General features: G+C 40.2%; 1 protein-coding gene across 1 annotated transcript; it reads right to left on the bottom strand.

The window, feature by feature from the left end:
* Positions 1–1,965: 1,965 nt before the first annotated feature.
* Positions 1,966–14,634, bottom strand: exosc10 (exosome component 10). The gene is made up of 25 exons (XM_039008285.1): positions 14,472–14,634; positions 13,661–13,797; positions 13,019–13,142; positions 12,820–12,924; positions 11,419–11,584; positions 11,017–11,125; positions 10,851–10,926; positions 7,199–7,309; positions 6,923–7,066; positions 6,583–6,773; positions 6,262–6,418; positions 6,015–6,163; positions 5,673–5,723; positions 5,449–5,560; positions 4,573–4,617; positions 4,385–4,460; positions 4,183–4,292; positions 3,939–4,028; positions 3,786–3,854; positions 3,540–3,633; positions 3,377–3,450; positions 3,103–3,280; positions 2,893–2,957; positions 2,638–2,714; positions 1,966–2,315 (listed from the first exon to the last, which is right to left on the bottom strand). The coding sequence occupies exons 1-25, from the start codon at positions 14,583–14,585 to the stop codon at positions 2,285–2,287; spliced, it is 2,655 nt and encodes an 884-aa protein (XP_038864213.1). The 5' UTR covers positions 14,586–14,634; the 3' UTR covers positions 1,966–2,284.
* Between the last annotated feature and the right edge of the window lie 478 nt (positions 14,635–15,112).

The following is a 15,112-nucleotide window of genomic DNA, read 5'->3' on the forward strand; positions in this document are numbered from 1 at the left end:
GTCAGGTAGGAGGGCCCCTTAGCAGAATTTTGCTTAGGGCGCCAGGGAGGTCAGGACCGCCTCTGCCTATACTATATCACATTCATTACCAAGCTTAATTGCATTGAACTAATTTTAAATATTTTAAGTGTCCATTCTTTTCTTTTTATCTCTAAGCATATCATAATATTTCAAAATACAATCGCGGGAAAACGATTGGGGAATTTTTGCAGTACATACAACCGGCCTCACAACCAGTATTTGTCTCCCCTTTTCATAGGTTGCAGACAAGCCTGCATAGCTACGGGAAGTTGTTTTGAGTAGCGGGTGCTGAACACAAAATACAAAAAAGAAATCAGCATTGCATGCATCTATGCAGACTAACACAATCCAAGTCCTAATGTGATGAGTAGCCTAAGCATAGGACAAGATTCGCTAACAGTATCACTGCAGCCTAAATTAATTTAACTCATGGCTGTTTGCAAAAAAGCCTGTTGTGAACAGCACGCACATTTCTTTATAGATTACCGCATAATTACAATGGGTTTGTGTGTGAGTGAGAGAGATAAGAGGGTCGTTGTAACTAAATGAATATACGCAAGATTGTAGCTAATAAAACTGAGCACAAAAAGAAACGGTTTCAATACCATTGACAGCTATGCGAGCCATTGCGAAGAAAACCTCTGCCTTGTATCCAGCACTGGCAGGTGGAAAACTCACAGGGCCTTGCCCAGCACTGATTTGCTTAGTGGGCTAGTAAGCCTATATGCTTGCCATTATCAGCAACAGACGTGCGAGCCATGGGTGAGAAAATGCCATGTTCCTAATCTAATATTGTTCTCATACCCCGTTCGCCAAGTTTAGAATTGTAAAAAAAAAAAAAAAAATAGATTTTCTACCCCCAACTTCATCGCAGGAAAACATCGTTTGGGATGAAAATCGCTATTGGTGTAAAGAGAAGACAATGAGACGGTCTTTTACTTATCAAAATTCTAAATTTGAGCGAACAGTAGTCTATTTTATTGGCACCAGCAGAGAGCATCGTCCATATCCCTGTGACTAAAACCTGCAACATTTTCTCTGTACCCCATGACAAAGTGTAGAATTTCAGAAGATAAGCTTTAAAACAGTTTGCGTCATGAACAGTGCTTAAATAGATGTGGTGTGCGTGCAGGTGCAGGATTTTCCCCTATGCTGAAAAGGGGGGGGGGGGGCCTGAGTGAAAAAATTCTGGAACACTTGACCTACTGGATTGGAGAAGAGTTTGAGATTAAGAGTTTTTCAGTGATAACACAAAATTCTTAATTTTTTTTTATTTTTAAAGCGCTCCTCCTGCAGACCCCTCGCCCCAGTTTCGGAACAATGCATTAGGTAGTCAGATTTTAGTCAGGGATAATTTTGTCTTGCCTCGTTTTAGTCAACTGAAAAATCCTTTTTGTTTTTTTCTAGGTCTATTTAGTCAGTTATAATCCCGCCAATTGCCACTGAAAAATAGGTGTTTGATGAATACTACTGTTGTTTACGAAATTAACACTGGGTCACTCATACGAGAAAAAAAAAGCACAAATCCTTGGCTGTGGATAAAAGCTTCTGCTAAATGGCATATAATATACAGTATATTTTGTCATTTATCATCTGCGTATTTTGAGGTAGCCTAGAATAGATATGTCAATTTGGTTACTTTTTTTTCTGTCTTTACAAGATAGTATCAGTCAACAGACATTACTACATACTTTTTCAGAGCAACAGTCAGTATAACAATGGAGATTTCCTATGTTCCTGTACTTTGGCTCTCCCCTCTCAACCATTACTTTCAGCCAGGTATAATAGAACTTGTTGCCCATCAGACAAGTCAGGTAAAGTACTTGTTGCACATTAGACAACAGTCACTGGTTGCTGTTCATTTACACAACTAATCTTGGAAAGGTACTCAATTTATGAAAACTACTGCAAATGTCTTCAAAATGATAATTCCCAAAGTCAGCATAGTTTTGACCAGTTCCTCTTTTAATGAGCGGCAGCCAATAACTGTATGAGCTATAACAACAAGTGCGTTTAAAAATGTACCTGAAAGTCTAGTCGGAATGTTTGCAAGCACATTTTGTAAGGATTCCATCAACAAAGAAAATAAATTAGACAAATTCCCTTAAAAACGATTTTAATAAGCAGGTTGCAAATACTTTGTTAAAGAAAAAAATATTTTCTGCACCATTGTATTAATATAGGGTAAATAGATCCAGACAAAAAAAATCTAATTTTAAAACATGTTTCCTTTTTGAGAAGAGAAGTTCATTGATGGGTAGACCTATCTTTTAGGCCAATTACGACGGACTCCTCTGCAAGATGAATAAAGAAAACCAACAGTAATATTAGTGGAACAATCAAAACTGGAATTGTGATAGGCATAGAAAATGGATATGCATGGATGCACGTCACAATGGTAAAATGTAAACTGGAGACACCCGCCATTTTCTAGCTAGCAAAAGTAGAAGAGTGTTAATTAACTGTAAACAATTTTAGGTGGCTAGCTAAGCACCATGTCTAACTGTGGCTAAGCAATTAACTTATTTACTTCTTCCTTTTTTTTTTTTTTACAGCAAATATCTTTGCAAGCAAGTGCGATGGTGTCTCCAAAACAGCAAGCATGAATCTTGTTACCTTTCGGATTTTCCACCAAAAAAGGACATACTTCGGTTTCCAGCACAGGCGTTCGATTTTTGTGCTTTTGCATTTTTCTACAGAAACCAAAAGGAATGTTCACTTGATATTACAATAATCATGAGAACTGTTACTTTCCCACAAATATCTTGCCAGCGTTAAAGGTAGACTTAGCAAGATGATGTTGAATGCACAATGTACACACAGTGGGTCAATTTGGCAAATGTAATAATTATAACTTGATGTTAATAATACCTTTTTCCTGGGTTCATGGCCTTGTCTGTCTGGATCAAACTGTTTACCATCATTTCCTTTGGCCCCTAGAACATCAAAAAAGTATTTATTTCACCACATACAATGAGAAAGGAAGGTCATGTGTGGAGATGCAAAATAATCTCATCAGCCAACTACAAATATCATGACCAAAGTCAGATAGAACATAAACAAATACATGTGGTTGCATACCAGCAAAGACCTTGAAATCTGACTGGCTGTAGTCATACGGTTTGAAAACCAGAGGTGGTGTAGAGTCCTCGTTTTTCTTCTCAGCAGCTTTCATTAGTTTCTTGTTAGGTTTTGGGGTCGACTCTCCTGTCTCACTGGCAACCCTCTCCCTTTTCTTTCCTCCTGGTTTTATAGATTCCTGATGGAAATGTAAACACAATGTAATGAGATAACTTGCCTGCACAGAATTGAAAATGTTTTCTTATAGCTCTGAAGAAATGTGAAAACTACCCACTGAAGCTTGCTGACGCACAGTCGCAACATTCTGAAGTGATTCCTGGTAGCTCTGCTTGGCCTTCTTCCTTTCCTCTGTAGGACAAGAAATCTCACAATATTCACAAAGGATGGTTGGAAATAATATTAGAAAGTTAATTTGAATCAAGTCAAGTACACCACACCTGCTGCTGCCTTTGCCTCTTCCTTCGCTTTCTTTTTGGCCTCTACCTCCTTCTGCTGCTGTTCCATACTCTGCAGCTTCCATCTATTACTGATCTGTTGAAACATCGTGGATAATATAACACAAGCAGGACAAATGAAGTTCGACAGTTCGAACTTCAAGATAATATTGACCATCTCCGAGTTCAGACTTCAGTGGCATCATTTCTGCCACAATCATTATGAACAAATATCAATGAATTAAATACCTCATATATTTTCGTAGAGGGGTCGAACTTAGCATTTTTGGAGATATGGATGTCGTTTGACGGTAGATACTAAAAATAAGAGGATGCATTATAGCAACACAAAACAAAACACATCATTGGTTAACCAAGCATTACCAGGTCAATGCATCTTACCATTCGGAAAGGGTTCTGAAAAGACTCGACAACCCTGCATGCTTTCTGTTGAGCCACTGTGAGGTGACCAGGGTATTTGACTGTGTCCTCCTTCAAAAGAAGCACAAAACACACAAGTCACCAACCGACATCATTACAGTCACATTTCAAACAGTTTTATAACAGACAACAAATCTGAGAGGTGTACTGTAGTGTACCATTCATTCATGGGCCAAAACACAAACAGACATCAGATAGTTCTTACCTCAAACAATGTGATTTTCGCTGAAACCACTAGACCCATCATTTTATGCATGTCAACCTCCTCTCCCTGCTCCTCGTCAGAAAAGAGTGCCCCCTTTTTGGTTGAGAGTTCTGAAAGTAGACGCAAAGTACATTTTCATTTGTTTAATTGACTATAGCCAAGGACAACATAATGTTAACAATGGACTTAAGATATATCTTACCATTTGGGGTAAAGCTGGGGAAATCACTTTCAGAGACTCTGGATGTATCATGAGGACCAAAAAGAGGAATTTCTGGCTGCAAAAAGAACCAATCCATGGCACTTCAGATATAGGCAGTTTTGCTCATAAATGACCTGTGAAAATGTATAACCAAGTGGATGTGGTATCAATTAATTAGTTTTACAAACCTTTATGGGCGTGAGTGCTTTCTTCTTCTCAGCCACAATTTCAGCCTATATACACACACACACGGAAAACATTGATTAAAGTGAAACCCATGGTATAAAACGCAGGGGGCAAACTACATGCCCTCCATGACACCTACAGCACCCGATGTCACAGGAAGGCCAAAAAGATCATCAAGGACAACAACCACCCGAGCCACTGCCTGTTCACACCACTACCATCCAGAAGGCGAGGTCAGTACAGGTGCATCAAAGCTGGGACCGAGAGACAGAAAAACAGCTTCTATTTCAAGGCCATCAGACTGTTAAAACAGCAATCACTAACTCAGAGAGGCTGCTACCTACATTGAGACCCAATCACTGGCCACTTTAATAAATGGATCACTAGTCACTTTATACAATGCCACTTTAAATAATGTTCACATAGCTTACATTCCTCATATCATATGTATATACTGTATTTTATACCATCTATTGCACCTTGCCTATACCGCTCGGCCATCACTCATCCATATATTTATATGTACATATTCTCATTAACCCTTTTAGATGTGTGTATTAGGTAGTTGTTGGGGAACTGTTAATTACTTGTTAGATATTACCGCACTGTCGGAACTAGAAGCACAAACACAAGCATTTCGCTACACTTGCATTAACATTTGTTATCATGTGTATGTGACCAATAAAATTTGATTTGAGTACCTTTATTCACTAGTTACTTATTTGACACTATAACAGCATCAAGTCACCCAAACCAAGATGTGTCAGGCTGGTTAGCAAGGTTGTCATCATTGAAAATAGATACTACTCAATAAATTCAGGTAGTTGATTGGGGTTAAATATAGGAAACAATCAACACTGCCCCCAGACATGTCTCACCTTGAGAAGGGGCATCTCCCTGGCCTGCTGCACCAATAGGTGGAGCTCGTTGACCTGCTGCCGCACCAATGGGGGGACAGGGTTACAGCAAGCAATGATGCCCTGAGGCTCTCTGGTAGAAAAAACAAACAGATGGGGATTGTTTAACATGGTATTAATGTTTGTGTGTGCATGCGCGCAGGTGTGTGTTTTGGGGGGGGGGGGACAGGCATCTCTCAACTTACTTGGGCAGGATGTCAGAGATCTTAATCATCATATGATTGGGCAGGACATATCTGAAACACACGGCAAGCAAGTTTAAATAAAAGTCATATACTTAACAAAAACCCTTGCCATTTTTATTATTTCTATCTCAGTTTGAGATGAATCAGGTGATTTTACATCTCAAGCAGTGTGAGAGGTGCTTACTGGGGAAAGAGGGTAGGAAATATAAAAACAGTTGTATGTAGCAGACAGTATAAAGCTGGCTTTCATAGACCAACTTCACAATCCTAACCAAATACTCTTGAGCATCAGCTCCTAAGCGAGCAAACGGCAAATGGGTCCATAGGCAAGACCCTCCCTACCCAGTGCTCTCATCCTCCTGTCTGGCCAGCTTGTCCCTCCAGCCGTACAGCAGTCGGAAGGCAGTTAGCTGCTGCGTGTTGAACGCCTTCTTCTGCTTCCTCAGCAGGTCCATGTAGGAGTTCTCAGTGAAGAGTGGCTTCATGTATTTCTGCAGAGAGGGGTTTTCGTTGTTAGTGTCTGAACAAGTTAACTAGGCCTAGGTGGTGCGGTAATGTTCAGTCGCGCTATTCAGCTTGAGAAGCATACCTTCAATGAGATGTCTTTGCTTTTGTGCCAGACCATCTGCAGCAGGGCAGGCTGCCCGTTGCCCACTTCCCACAGGTCCACCCTCAGCCGATCGTAGACATAGAGGAGGTAGTGGGTATCTGCCCGGGCATACTGAAACATCTCATCTGGCAAAGGCCTAGGGAAAATCAAAAGCAATTCAATCAAATCATATTTTGCACCCAGGCCAACATGAACAGATTTAAGTGAAAACTATTTAGTACACATTCATGAACAATCAGAGCACACATGAACATCTACAACATCAAAGTGCATAATAGAGGGTTAGCGAAATGACATTACCGTATTCTCCAGTCTGCCAGTTGGTAGCGTTTGTCAGAGTCCACGTTGCAGAACAGCTTAAGCAAGTGGTCAAGCGAGTGCCTGCCCAGGTTAAGGGTACGTGATGCCTGGTGGGTGTCAAACATGTTGACAATGTAAAGGCCTAAATCCTTTTGCAGCCACTCAATATCAGAATCGGCACCATGGAAAACCTGCAAAAGTCATATAAACCTACATTAGTGACTCAAATTCTAGGCTATACTGAAGTTTCTGTAAACTGAAATGCTAAGCCTGCTACCATTGCCATTATTGGGCATTGTGCTGTGAAATCCAAAATGTGCCTAGACAACCAGGCAATGACCTTGACGATGGCGGGATCTGTGAAAGCCTCATTGAGTATGTACAGCTCACTACGCAGCACCAAGGTGTCTATAATGAAGTCTTCATCCCGTGTTGAAATCTGCATCAGGCAGGTGATGCCCAAAAAACTTCTGTAGGAGTGGTGCTAAGAAAGAAGATACACATGATTCAACAGAAAATAGGATGGGTAGGACAGATGAGAGGTGACAAAAGGCTAAAACTAGCAAGCGTTCATTTTCCCCATCTTTAAAGCTTAGTTATTTGAGGTACAATTTACCTCCAGATCTACTGCAAACTCCGACGTCTTGGCCAGTTTCTCGTTTACTGCCACCAGATCCTCCAGATTGTCAATGAATGAGCACTTTGTCTCAGCAAGTGGTTTGTACATCTGAAAAATCAAAACACAGAAAATGAAGTCTGGCATCAATTGAGAAAATGTGTCACACAAAGATAAAAAAACAAACATTTCCTTAATCGTGCTAGAGGCGAACTTGACTAATATTAGCTTTCAATAAAGATATCCAACAGCTTTCAATAAAGATATCCAGCAATGTCAAGGTCAACAAAGTGCCAGGCGTCATGGTCAAAATGCTTCATGACCGTGTATTTAGCTATTCAAAAATAAAAGTGACACCGGATGGACTTGACAAGGTCTCAGGCATGATAATGCACATTTTTGTTTGCAGCAAAGTAGCCCAATGTTGCAGGTTTTGCTGAATATATTATTGTAATCTGCAACAAGCACCCATGTGGGGCATTTTCAAGTGAAAATATTGGACTTTATTATTTCCTATATACTTTCATGGTTGTTTTTATTGACTCTCCCCTTTAACTGCCCCTAATACAGGGATGAAACTAGACACCTTTTGTCGAAATTCCCCGTTATGAAACCAAAATAGTTTGTATCTTGCTAGCTGGATCGAATTATCCGTTATAGCGTGCCAGAGAAATGTTGAGCAACATTAGCCAACTGAACTGATCAAATAATTTAGTTTATGGTGTGAAAAAGTCAGACAGCTAACGTTAGCTAGCTAATGTTACAACATCAGATGACCCAACGTTAGTAACCTAAACAATTCGCTCTAGTATGATAACGTTATACGACTCCTTGCCGTTCCTCAAGTTAGAACGCGTTAGTTACTTACTGGACCCTGGCAATCTGAAATGTTAACTAGCTAACGAACTATCTGTGAACTAATGTTTTCCCTCCACAGTACAGTAAATTCATTTTCAGAATGAGAGAATTGTGTGAAAATGAGGCGTTGCTTGTTAAACAGTTAAGTGTCGCTGGGGCTGGCTTAAGCTGGATGCCACTATAGAGGTGAAAGGACCACCACACACTTTCCCTCTTTCTCACGTTTTCAATACAGTGGATAAAAAGGGGTATGGCAGGTGTACTCTCTGCCTGAAAGAGATCAATTATGTCAACAAAGGGTATCATGCTCTGCTGGCACATTGTACACTTTCTGCCTGTGGACATCTGTTCTACAATGTAATAATGTGCAGTAGCCCAAAGATACTGCTTTTGTTGTGTTGAATTTGACAGTAGCACTTGTGAGTGAGGGGGGATTATTACATTTTTTACTCAGTGAACTTTATTTTTGCACACATGTAGCCTTGTGCACTGGATCAATGTCTACTATAGTGGCCACTATAATATAACAAATTCCTCGTTTGGCCGCCTCTCCTTCCAGTTCTCTGTTGCCAATGACTGGAACGAACTACAAAAATCTCTGAAACTGGAAACACTTATCTCCCTCACTAGCTTTAAGCACCAGCTGTCAAAGCAGCTCACAGATTACTGCACATAGCCTATCTATAATTTAGCCCAAACAACTACCTCTTCCCCTACTGTATTTATTTTGCTTCTTTGCACCCCATTATTTCTATTTCTACTGTGCACATTCTTCCACTGCAAATCTACCATTCCAGTGTTTTACTTGCTATAATGTATTTACTTCACCACCATGGCCTTTTTTTGGCTTTACCTCCCTTACCTCATTTGCTCACATTGTATATACTTATTTTTCTACTGTATTATTGACTGTATGTTTGTTTTACTCTATGTGTAACTGTGTTGTTGTATGTGTCGAACTGCTTTGCTTTATCTTGGTCAGGTCGCAATTGTAAATGAGAACTTGTTCTCAACTTGCCTACCTGGTTAAATAAAGGTGAAATAAATAAATAAATGGGCCACTATAATAGAGCAAAAATAGAATGCCTGTTTGTTTCATTCTATTTCTACTTAACAGGATCTCAGCCGAAAGAAGTTAAGATGTTTTTTCCCCAAGTGCAATATTTAGATGTGTGTGGTCACAAGCGTTCTATTATAAAAGGCTGGCATGGCTAACAGCAAAATCAGTGTATTGTTTTTTCTTACCTTGAGTGTCATTTGCAATAAAGTCGAGGCAACAAATAATTGGAATGCTTTCCTTACATTTTTTTTTGCTGTGAGTTAGGTTCACATTAACCACTTTATTTTACACAGACTGATCATGTAGGTCATATTCTTTGTTTAATTAGTTAAAACCTGCATTTCCCCCTAGAAGGGATTTTTTGCATGTTTCAGTGAAAAAAAGAGAAAAATAACCTTTTTGGGCCCTCACCAGTTTGCATCCCTACTAATAGAGTCCATCATTAATTTTGCCAACACAACAGTGGTGGGCCTGATAGCCGACGAGACAGGGAGCAGGTGAGAGCACTTGCAGTGGAAAATTACATCTCCCTCAATGTCAGCAAAACCAAGGTGATCGTGGACTACCGGACACAGGAGGGGACACCCCCCATCAACAGGTTGCAGTAGAGGGTCAAAAGATTCAAGTTCCATGGCATACACATCACAGAGGACCTGACATGGACCAATCACACAGACAGTGGTGAAGGCACAACAGCGCCTCTTCAACTTCAGGCAACTGAAAAAAACTTGGCATGGGACCTCAGATCCTCAAGAAGTTCTACAGCTGCACCAATGAGCATCTTGACCGACTACATCATTGCCTGGTAGGGAAACTGCACCACACACAACCGCAAGACTCTACAGAGGGTGGTGAGGATGGCTCAATACATCACCGGGGGCGGGCTCCCTGCCCTCCAGGACATTTATAGCATCCGGTGTCTGAGGAAGGCCCGGAAGATCAAGGACTTCAGTCACTCGAGCCATGGACTGTTAACTCTTACCATCTGACCAACAGGCTCTGAGACAGCTTCTACCACCAGGCCATCAGACAGATAACCCTAGCTGTCTACCTGCACCTCAGAGACTATTTGCACTGACTCTCCACACAAGCACACAACCACAAAGTCAATGCTGCTGTTCTATTTTATAACATTTATTCAACTGCGCGACCAAAACACTATCCATTTTATATTTGTATACAGTCATACTTGTCATAACACATTAATTTGTACTGTATATACTATTGTGGACATATCAGTTATAATACTATGTATATACCTTATAATTACTAGTAATTTTTTATTTGACCTTTGTATATTATTGATATTGTACTGCAATGTTGAGTGAGCTAGCACAAAAGCACTTTACTGTACTTTTATATCTGCAGTGAACTGTGTATGAGACTAACACAATTAGATTTTGAGTCCGTTAAAAGAGTCAACTTGAGCAAAGTGAGATGTATAATAATTGATCTACAAATAATATTCCCTGCTAAATAATAGGTTTTGTGCGATCAAGATTCAGAGCCTCCCCTGACTCAGGCAATCCCCCCACCAAACACACACACGCACAACCAGACATTGATTATAGACAACTTGTGTAAATAACATTTCCTCTAACTCTTTACCTGCAGCGACACTAGCAAGATAATGCTTAAAATACCGGTAAAAGCAGTGTCTAATTTTATCGCCCAAAACGCAGGATCCTAGTTATGACGCTATACCTCAAATAAAGTGTTAACCAAACAATTTACCTGGAGTTCAGGCTTGGACAGAAGATTCTCGGGTAACGCAAGGTGATCCAGTTCGTATTGGTATGGGTGAGCGAACCTATGGAGGAAAAATTATAGCAATGTCAGATGGGATATTATCACATTTCTACCTTGGAACAAGAAAGTACACTGACTCAGAATGTCTTACATGTCTTCTACATGCTCCTGAGTTCTCTGCTGGTGAATGAAATCAGCCAGGGCGGCAGGGACATCCAAATCCTCTGGTCTCTCTTTGCGAATGTGTTTGTTGGTAAAATCTACGACAGGAAAGGTGGGATCAATGGACGTCTTCATCGCACTTCATTATTGCATGTACAATTTATTTAATTGGTACTTTTTAGTAAATAATTGTATTTTTGGCAACTACATGGAACACAATGATACATAGTTTAGTTATCTTATGAACCCTTAAGAGGCCAAAAGAGTTGTGATCAGGTGATCATATTGGGTAATACAATGCTGATGTGTCATTTCTAAATACCAGGAAAGTGTTGGCACAAAAATTAAGTTACAACTGAATTTATTTGAAATTATGGCAAACGCGACTTACATGAAGGAAGTGGTTTTATTGCATTGGGCTTGACGAAGATCTTGGGAGTAAACGGTGTGTTGCTATTGTCAACTTTTTCCCGGAATTTCAACTGAGGTCTGGTGACGTTTCTGGCTTGGAGGAGTCGGAATGTCTCTGAACTACGTCCAGAACCAGAGTCACCCCCCTGTTCAATAAAGACAAAAAACAATAATACTACCATAGAAGAGGAACATTGCAAACAATGTTAGAAACATTAACTTTTCGTTAGATGTGGACATTTTATCTCCACTTCCTACCGCCAAAAGGACAACCGGTAAAGTACACTAGCTTTCAAAAGTTCAGGGTCACTTATAAATGTCCTTGTTTTTGAAAGAAAAGCAATCAGAAATACAATGTAGACATTGTTAATGTTGTAAACGACTATTGTAGTTGGACACGGCCGATTTTGAATGGAATATCTACTTAGGCGTACAGATGCCCATTATCAGCAACCATCACTCCTGTGTTCCAATGGCACGTTGTGTTAGCTAATCCAAGTTTATCATTTTAAAAGGCTAATTGATCATTAGAAAACCCCTTTGAAATTATGTTAGCACAGCTGAAAACCGAGGCGTCTTTCTCAAACTAGACACTAACGTACTTGTCCTCTTGCTCAGTTGTGCACAGGGGCCTCCCACTCCTTTCTATTCTGGTTAGAGCCAGTTTGCGTTGTTCTATGAAGGGAGTAGTACACAGCGGTGTACAAGATCTTCTATTTCTTGGCAATTTCTCGCATGGAATAGCCCTCGTTTCTCAGAACAAGAATAGACTGACTAGTTTCTGAAGAAAGTTCTTTGTTTCTGGCCATTTTGAGCCTGTAATCGAACCCACAAATGCTGATGCTCCAGATACTCAACTAGTCTAAAAGGCCAGTTTTATTGCTTCTTTAATTAAAACAACAGTTTTCAGCTGTGCTAAAATAACCCTTTTGCAATTTTCTAATGATCAACTAGACTTTTAAAATGATAAACTTGGATTAGCTAACAATGTGCCATTGGAACACAGGAGTGATGGTTGCTGATAAATGTAGATATTCCATTAAAAAGAAAATCTGCCGTTTCCAACTACAATAGTCATTTACAAAATGAATGTCTATACACTGTATTTCTGATCAATTCGATGTTATTTTAAATGGACAAAAAATGTGCTTTTCTTTCAAAAACAAGGACATTTCTAAGTGACCCCAAACTTTTGAACAGCAGTGTACGTTTAAATATTTTTTTCAACATTCTGTCTGGTAGAGATTATTGCGTCTTTTACAGCGACTTCTTTCAGACTGATATCCATGGCGTAACATGATAACAGTCGTGATGTTTAGACAATAGTTCTGACAGGTCTGTAATTTTGTGGCCCCTGTGCCAAGAAGCTTTGTTTCTGCACCTTACGATTCCAACTGGATACGACGATCTTAGGGGGCTGAAAACCTGCGGGCATGACAGGTTGCTGGCTCCTGTTGACTCCGGCAGCATCATCAAGCAGAATACCCTGAAAATCAATTTTTAAAAAGTGTTGACTTCAGAATAATGGGGAATTAGAAAAGTGATTAGTTCAGAATATGCTGCCACTTTGGTATACATACCACTTTCTCAAGAATTACATCATTGGAGTCAACCACCAAGTCAAATCTTTCCTCCAACCCCGTCAGTTTGTTGCGGTCTCTCATGTGAGCTCTGCAGCCATGGTGGTGCATTATCTGACTCATACTGATCATGGGAAGAAAAATACAAACATGTTGGGAAGATGGTGCACGAGTGACTTTTATGCCAACCATTTTTCATGGCAGCAATGTCAAACTGTTTACAATCCAGTACTACTTTACCAGTATGTACATGTGGCCCGACCACAGCTAAGGGCCGTTTTCTTATGGACACAGACCTTAGCCGTGGTATATTGGCCATATACCACAAATACCCAGGGTGCCTTATTGCTATTATAAACTGGTTACCAAAGTAATTGGAGCAGTAAAAAGAACACCCGTGGTATATGGTCTGACATATCATGACTGTCAGCCAATCAGCATTCAGGGCTGCTGATGTGAAGACGGGTCATAATAATGACTGGAGTAAATGGAATGGTATCAAACGTTTGGAAACCATGAGTTCGATACCATTTCACGAATTCCATTCAAGTCATTACTATGATCCCATCCTCCCCAATTATGGCACCACCAAGCTCCTGTGAAATAAAGCAATGCATTATGGGGTTACAAATTATAACTCACCAATGCAACAGTCCATCTCCTTGAGTTTCACAGAATTCTTGAAATCCGGGGAAGCTGCGATATAAGTCATATTCATCCCCTACTTGCGGTAGACTGGCAGATGCCTTGGTAGCTGCTACGACAGTGCCAAGTCCATACTATAGAAGAGAAAGGGTAAGGCTTACTCAAAGATAAAATTACCTTTATGCATAATCCATCTTGCTAGCGTCACCAAAAATGGATATACTGACAAGATACATGGTTAAATGCTACTAGCCTCATACCATGAATAGCAATCTCAGACAACTCCCGAGTGTTTTTTCTCAAAGTTTCCGGGATGTCACGTGTCCTACTCACAGCAGTACACTCTTAACTTAACCATTATGAAACTTCTATTCGAGCAAATAAACAAACCTCTCGTAGAAAATAAGTCATAATTTTTTTGTTGTTGACCCAATGTGACATTCTCATTGACCTCCATACAAAATATCCTTGCTTTGTCTAAACAACGAAAAAACTCCACCTGCTGGTGGGAAACAGGGTTTACGCTGAGTTGGGCCTCTGGTATTACTGTGTGAGGATTCTCCCTAGCTAGGTAGCGAGAAGTGGAACCTGGCGTGACCATCCTGAACACCCGAAACAAAGCTTTTGCTTATGTTGTGCATAAATTATTTTGTTAGAATCCATGTTAAAGCATTAGATCGGCTTGCTAACGTAGCTGCTGCTACTACTACTGCTATTACGAGACATATAGCTAACGTTAGTTAGCTAACGTTAGCTGGTCCACGTTTTACACGCTGCACACAGTATAGCTCGTTAGCCAGCTCACTACCTTCACAAATGCATCCACATCCTTGAACCCGGGACAAAACTCGTTGTCCACACCAGCTTGGTCTTCGTTAAGAGATTGATTATTATTTTGTTTGTTACTGTTTGAAGAATCCATCTCTAATTTCTGTACATGCGAGTGGCAGGAAGCAACCGCGCTTGGTTTTTCTTCTTCACCATTAGATTTTATGGGTAACACTAACATTAGATGAGCAATAGCGCCACTATCCGGACTGGAGTATAGAGCAGAGACAGAACGCACCATATTTCAGTTGTTTTGAGTAACTTAAAAATAAAAATATATATAGCATATATCACTCACATACAATTAAAACCCCTAAATGACTAGAGTGCCCTTAGTAAAATAACCCTAGAATTGTTTGTTCTGTCCCCCATCTCCCACTGCTCAATAGCCTATGATCTACCAACTTGCACCCACCCTGTGTTGGCACTACTGTGAAATGCACAAATATTTTATTAAGCTTTGTGTAGGCATAGGTTAATTAAAGGGCAGGCCTGTTTTTGCGGCCCCTGCATTCTATTTCTCTCCTCACACAAGTCCATAAGGCTGTTGTAATTAGAAGATTGTACCAGCGGATGGCAGTGTTCATCTGAGTATTGTCCCCATCTTCCTCCATGTATATC

The sequence above is a fragment of the Salvelinus namaycush genome, chromosome 14, assembly GCF_016432855.1.
Source record: "Salvelinus namaycush isolate Seneca chromosome 14, SaNama_1.0, whole genome shotgun sequence".
Classification (NCBI taxonomy): Eukaryota; Metazoa; Chordata; class Actinopteri; order Salmoniformes; family Salmonidae; genus Salvelinus; species Salvelinus namaycush.

What these genes read in the sequence shown, in the direction of transcription:
- exosc10 (XM_039008285.1), bottom strand. Translation starts at nt 14,585, where the DNA reads ATGGATTCTTCAAACAGTAACAAACAAAATAATAATCAATCTCTTAAC. An exon ending in AATAAAACCACTTCCTTCAT is followed by an intron (nt 11,126 to 11,418) that starts GTAAGTCGCGTT and finishes TTCCTGTCGTAG; the next exon opens with ATTTTACCAACAAACACATT. An exon ending in GGGAGATGCCCCTTCTCAAG is followed by an intron (nt 4,618 to 5,448) that starts GTGAGACATGTC and finishes GTGTGTATATAG; the next exon opens with GCTGAAATTGTGGCTGAGAA.